At 51.2% G+C, this 6,693-nt stretch overlaps 1 protein-coding gene across 3 annotated transcripts in view; it reads left to right on the top strand.

The window, feature by feature from the left end:
- map3k4 (mitogen-activated protein kinase kinase kinase 4) overlaps positions 1–6,693 on the top strand; it is a 29,927-nt gene that overhangs the window by 8,799 nt on the left and 14,435 nt on the right. For all 3 annotated transcript variants that reach the window (XM_062519283.1, XM_062519281.1, XM_062519282.1), the window contains exons 3-6: positions 1,592–1,788; positions 2,227–3,600; positions 4,297–4,557; positions 5,202–5,354. In XM_062519283.1, coding sequence (XP_062375267.1) covers positions 1,592–1,788; positions 2,227–3,600; positions 4,297–4,557; positions 5,202–5,354 — 1,985 coding nt within the window. The remainder of the gene's footprint in view (positions 1–1,591; positions 1,789–2,226; positions 3,601–4,296; positions 4,558–5,201; positions 5,355–6,693) is intronic.

Raw genomic sequence — 6,693 nt, 5'->3', positions numbered from 1 at the left:
CTGTAGAGCCTCACTCACTGCTCGCGTCAAGCGACACGCTGTAGTCCTCCTGATTTCTGCTTCAGCGATTTGGTGGCAACACTGTTATTTTTACAAGACAAGAAGGAAATGCAGAGTAAAAATAATACTTTAACCAAACAGAATCCCGAGGTACAGTAGTTTACTATTGTTTTAGCTCACATCTTACTTTGTTTGTTGACATCTTTTGGTGACGCATTGTGTGACTGTGGTTGCCTTGCCTTGGGCCATGTAGTGTTGTTGACACATTTTCTTTATGTTATTGCTGCTAGTGTCCAGTTTGGTGACAAAAGGGCATTATGGGATCTCAATCTCCATAAAGAGTGTTTAAATGGTTTAAACTCCATGTTTACATGGTTGTCCATAGCTAGGGCAGTTATGTAGGTTGGAATTCAATTCTTGCCAGTTGAATTGGACTTTGTATCATAACCCAAGAACCCTGTGAGTGAAAAGGGATGTCTGACAAACTTGTATAATTTGGCTATACGCCAAATGTCTGAAACCAAGGGACTGCGGTCACATCGGTGTGCAGAGAGGGGATGTTGGAACCAGTAAAGGGAGAGGGAGACGTGTTGCTGAAGGAGTTGGTAAACATCGGCACGCTCTTTTCAACTCTTGACCAGATTTGCCTGAGCCGACTCGGATTCTCAGGAAAGATTCTTTCATAAGCGTAGAGCACACACATAAACCTGATATCACGTTTTACCACACACACAGCGGATGCACAGCGGACATGTGTTTTTAGCATAAGTTCTGCCTGTGCCTGTGTATATTTAGAGTCATCTGCCGGCTGAGTTGACCAGGCTCAGCAAGGGCGCTGAAAATGCAAGACCATAAATCTGCCGTAGTTTGCAGACGCTCTTAGCATCGATTTTCCCTTAATGCTGCACGGAAGTACAGAGGAAATAGATGTCAAAAGCTAGGGGATTGCATAAGTGAGAGAGCCCATGCTGGATCAACACACACACACACACACACACACGCGCACGCACACACAGAAATAGAGCCTCGGTGCAGTGATTTGATTGAGTTGTTGGTTGAGTCTGTGCAGGAATAGACCCGTGCATTACTGCTGCTTTGAAGGCAACCACCCTCCGTGTAGTTTTGCGAGGGCCACCAGCATGAATGTGAATGTGCATTGTTGAAAGCCCTGTTATGTGTTTTGGCCTTTTGTCAAGTTCACAATGGCGAGGGAGTGAGATGAATACAATGTATTTACAGTAATGGGAACCGGTATGACCGAAGCAAATGTGTCGGGTCACTCGTGCTCTTTAAATGGCCGTCAAGGTCTCATGACGGCTGCAGCTGGATGAGTCGGGCTGCTCTTCTTTTTGTGTTTGAAATGAAAAGCTTTTTATGGCCAAGGCCTGACATGACGGAAACGCCCCTTCCTGTTTCTTCTCTCATCTCCCTGTCCTGGGAAAGCTAGTGTTGATTATCAGTGCAACTAATAAACTTCATAGGTGATCGGCTTAATGGTTCTTTTAATTTAATTTAACTTGCTCTGCATATATTTATCTTCTTGGATAAGCTTTAAGTATGTGTGTGTGTGTGTGTGTGTGTGTCTCATTAGATAAACTGGCTCCCCCTAGCCCTAGCCCCAGCCCTAGCCCTTCCTCCTCTCACCGCTCCCCACTCCGGGAGCGGGAGCGGGAGCGAGAGGCCACTAAGTCGGCGGAGCCCCCCCCTGAGGAGACCAGCTACCGGCAGGGCAAGAAGCTGCGCTCCAACCAGCGCTCCAGCGACCGCGACACCAAGAAGACCTTCCAGGTAGGCCTGAGCAATCAGTCCACAGTTGTGACGTTTCTGCAGTCGTCAACAAATCCTTAACTGTTATCAAGAAAAAAAAGGTTCCGTCGTTCAATTCTGTAGTATGATCTGATTTTGTTGTCGTATGCATATATTGCATTATAAAGGTGTGCGCGTGCGTGTGTGTGTGTGTGTAATTATTTTTATTCTAAACATATGTACAGTATATATCAATATGTAATATATGGATATATGTTTATACACTACATACACATGTATAGACAAATATTCATATTTACATTTTAGTTATACAAGTCAACTGTTAAAAAGTTTATTAGTACAAGACTAGTTTCTTTCAAAAGCAGATCATGATTTCAATGCTGCCATAACGAATTGCTAACTAAACTAAACTAGATACTAAAGATGCTGACTGCCCTAATTAAGATGTCCTGCTTCCAGGGTGCCTTCATGCTGGACCCGCTGGGCAAGGGCTCCAGCCTGGGCATGGACCCGCGCAAGCAGTACCTGAGCCTGGGCTGCGGCAGCGGCAAGCTGCCCGTCAGCATGCCGCACGGGCACGCGCTGCCCCGGCCGCACCGGCAGACGTCGCGCACCGACTGCCCGGCGGACCGGCTCAAGTTCTTCGAGACGCTGCGGCTGCTGCTCAAGCTGACGTCCATGTCGTCCAAGAAGAAGGAGAAGGAGCAGCAGCGCGGCCTGGAGAACACCACGCTGCTGGGCCAGAGCAAGGAGGTGGTGTGGCTGGAGCTCCAGGCCTGGCACGCGCGCCGCACCGTCACCGACCAGGACCTGTTCCTGTTCACCGAGCGCCAGGCCATCCCGGACATCATCAACGAGGTGCTGCGCTTCAAAGTGGACTACGGCTGCCTGGGCCCGGGCGCCGCCTCGGGCGGCAAGCGGACGACGGGCACGCCGGTCAAGGCCGACAGAGACGCGCCGACGAGAGAGAGCCTGTGCGGGGCGTTGTCCGGCGGCGGCGGCGGCGCCTGGCCGGAGGTGGACACGGCGGCGCCGCTGGGCTGGGGGGCGGAGCGGCGCGAGCACCTGCAGCGGCAGCGCGTGGCCTTCGAGCAGGTGCGGCGCGTCATGCTGCTGCTGGAGTCGGTGGAGGCGCTGTACCCGTCGCTGCAGACGCTGCAGAAGGACTACGAGAAGTACGCCGCCGCCGACTTCCAGGGCCGCGTGCAGGCGCTCTGCCTCTGGCTCAACATCACGCAGGACCTCAACCAGAAGCTGCACGTCATGGGCACCGTGCTGGGCCTGCACGACCTGGCGCGCATCGGCTGGCCCGTCTTCGAGGTGCCCTCGCCGCGCAGCTCGCGCGGCCACGACGAGGACGACAACGACAACGACAACGGCGGCGGCGGCGGAGGAGAGGGGGGCGACGGGGAGGACGAGGAGGACGACGACAAGAGTGACTCCACGGCCGTGTGCATGGCCGACAGCGACGGCGAGGCGGGACGGGAGAGGGACGCCGACACGGACGTCGACAGCGACCTCTCGCCCTGCCTCACGCCCAAGTTCGCCCGGCTCATGTGCGAGGACGACTTCCTGCTGCCCGAGGAAGGCGACGGAGCGGGGACCGGGGAGGTGGTGTCGGCCGCGGGCACTGGGGCAGAGCCGCCTCCTCTGGACAGGGCGGCGGCGGTGGTGCAGAATCGGTACTGCCCCACGGCCATCTACCGGCCCTTTGTGGACAAGGCCCTGAAGCAGATGGGGCTGCGCAAACTCATCCTGCGGCTGCACAAGCTCATGGACCGCTCGCTGCAGAGGGCGAGGGCAGCACTGGTCAGCCAGTCGCCCACACAGGAGGTGAGGACCGAGGGAGAGTGGTCAGTGGTGTGTCCAAAACCTGGGGAAAGCTTGAGCGGAGATTAAATTACTTTCGTTTTACGTTCTTATCCATCCTGAAGTCCCTCTGTGCAGATGCAGCACATCAGCTATGAGATGTGCTCTTCCCTAATGTTCTACCTCATATATTCGATGCTGTATAGCCTACCTAATCAATTATTCAGACTAGGCAGTCAAGCAGTGGATACATAGAATATATTAGAGTTAGTGCTTTTATTTCTTTTATTTATCAGTTGATTTATTAGCAAACTGATTAATTTGTTTTGGTTGATTTGAGGACGGTATAAACAGTTCAGTAGACATTTATCAATCAATCAATCGATCATTCATTCAGCTGAAGTGATGACGCAGTAAGTAATGGGCATATGGACATGGCATGAGACTGATTGATGACCTTTCCAGTTCAAGTTCGGTAATGATATCATGCCCCTTATCAGTATTTGCAGACTGAATGAGGTAACCTGGTTTCGGTTTTGACTACATAGCCGGCATTAAGAACTTTTTATTCATGTATTTATTTACTGTAACAACAAAGTTATCAGGAAAATCACGGTGAGATTAGCAAAACTATTTGACAGTTCAGATGCTTAGCGCGGACTTTAAAGGTCATTCAACTCTCTCCCTCTGTGACCTGTAAATTGTGGTCATTTCCCCCAGTTCTCCGACTTCCCCGACCCCATGCTGTACAGCGACTATCTGCCGGAGCTCTCGCGGCACCTGGCCCACAGCGGGCCCGCGGGCGAGGAGGCGGAGCAGGAGAGCGTGTCCTGGGCGGAGCTGCTGGACATGGAGCTGCCGTCGTTCCGGCCGGCGTTCCTGGTGCTGTGCCGCGTGCTGCTCAACGTCATCCACGAGTGCCTGAAGCTGCGTCTGGAGCAGAGGCCCGCCGGGGAGCCCTCGCTGCTCAGTATCAAACAGGTCTCGCTCCGCTCACTCTCACTCTCACTCTCACTCTCACTCTCACTCTCACTCTCACTCTCACTCTCACACACACACACACACACACACACACACACACACACACACACACACACTTCGCTCACACACACACACACACACACACTTCGCTCGCACACACACACGCACACACTCACTCCGCTCGCACACACACAAACACACACACACACTCACTCCGCTTGTACACACACACACACACATACACACTCACTCCGCTTGCACACACACACACACACACACACACACACACACACACACACACACACTCACTCCGCTTGCACACTCACACACACACTGGAATTAGTTTCTCTGTCTTCCATATAGATACTTATGAGGGTGCACATGTTAAGGTGTGTGATATTTCGGGGTATCTGACCTGAAAGTTCCCTACAGTGTTTTTGGTTAGTTGCGACCTAACGTTTACTGGCATGACCGAGCATTCATCCACACTGACTGACAACAGTCCTTGAGGAAGCAACACCTACACACACACACACACAGTGTTTTTCTCCATGTTTACTTAACTGACTCACCTGTGTTGCTGTTGTTTGTTTGTCTGTGTGTGTATGTGTGTGTGTGTGTGTGTATGCGTGTGTCTAATGCAGCTGGTGCGTGAGTGTAAGGAGGTGCTGAAGGGCGGTCTCCTGATGAAGCAGTACTACCAGTTCATGCTGCGCGGCGTCGTCACTGACCCCCAGGGCGTCCAGACCAACGCCAACATCGACGAGTTCGAGGAGGACCTGCAGAAGATGCTCCTGGTATTGGACCTCCCCAACACCCTCCACGGCGTACCATGTTTGCTTTTGCACATTTTGGGTTTTAATGAATCTTGTTTCTGTTCCACCATTTCAGCCTTTGGCTTCACAGAGCGCCTTGAGACAGTGTTGATCATCCCTGGAAGTATATAACCATGCAGGGGCCTGTTTTGTGTTTGTCAGGATGGGATCAGTATGGAGACTCATGGTTCTCTGGAGATTTCATGCTCCACGCTGGCTTTTCCCCTGCAGGCTGTGTGCCGCCGCTGCTGCGTGCCTGTGATAAAAAGCCCTGATAAAAACACACTCTCCTGCGATTCCAAGAATCAGGCCCTGGGTCAAAGTCTAAAAGCCCTGCGCCACTACTCGGCTGCGTGCTTTTGAAGCAGACCAGAGAATCTCAGCGTTGAGCCATAACGCGTCGCTGTTGCCTAGAGTGCATTTCCCGCTATTGTTGCTGACTGCAGTGAGCAGGCTATTTGCTTAGAAACAACTGTATGGATATAAGGGATCGTATAGATAAGCGCAGTTTATTTAGGCAACCGTTGTCAAGTCAAACTGGCACACAACAAGCCTTTTTTTGGGTGATATCTGCCTCAAAGCAAATAAGCTGCAGTGCAGAGATGATTCTAACATTTATGACTGAAATGTACCCATGGGAGGTAATCTGATCCGTAATGGCTATCCACATCAGCCATGTCCATGATGAATACGTGTAATGATTTCAAATGGTGAGGACTGAAGCAATATTTGTAATCACAATACATTATTTCGGGAAAAAAAACTAGTCGGTTCTCTTGGAAAATAACCCCTCAGGGCAGTATATTTTCCCCTGTTTTATTTGGCAGGGGACCGGCAGATATTGGCTGTCTTAATAGCGTCAGGCATCACTGTGTGACAGGCGAAGGCTAGTGTTGTTCCAGTCAGGCTTGTTTGGTTGGTAAATCTGTGGAGATGAAGGTTTGGTGATCAACTTGATATATGACCTGTAAAAGCCGTCATGGGATTTTCCGGGCTGAGAGGAAATGTTGGGTTTTCTTGGTGGCTTGTGGTGAATCACTGGTGTGTTTGTTCACCACATTTCTGTGTCCTGTATTAGTATCATTAAAGGAACGCGCCAACATTTTTGGACATTAGGCATCTTTACCATCTCTTCAAGTTCCTTTGATTTGAATATGACATCATGATATGTGATTTTATCTATCCATGACCATGACCTACTCATCACCCACTCGCCTTTAGTCATATCCCTGACTGCATCATGCAACGGAGAGTCGGAGTCATCTAGTGGAGGGGGGGGGGGGGGGGGCAGGGGGGGCATGAGATGACCTAGTAGACAGTT

The sequence above is a fragment of the Sardina pilchardus genome, chromosome 18 (assembly GCF_963854185.1).
Source record: "Sardina pilchardus chromosome 18, fSarPil1.1, whole genome shotgun sequence".
NCBI lineage: Eukaryota > Metazoa > Chordata > Actinopteri > Clupeiformes > Clupeidae > Sardina > Sardina pilchardus.
The sequence above is the reverse complement of the archived record's forward strand: the minus strand, read 5'-3'. Positions and strand labels throughout refer to the sequence as shown.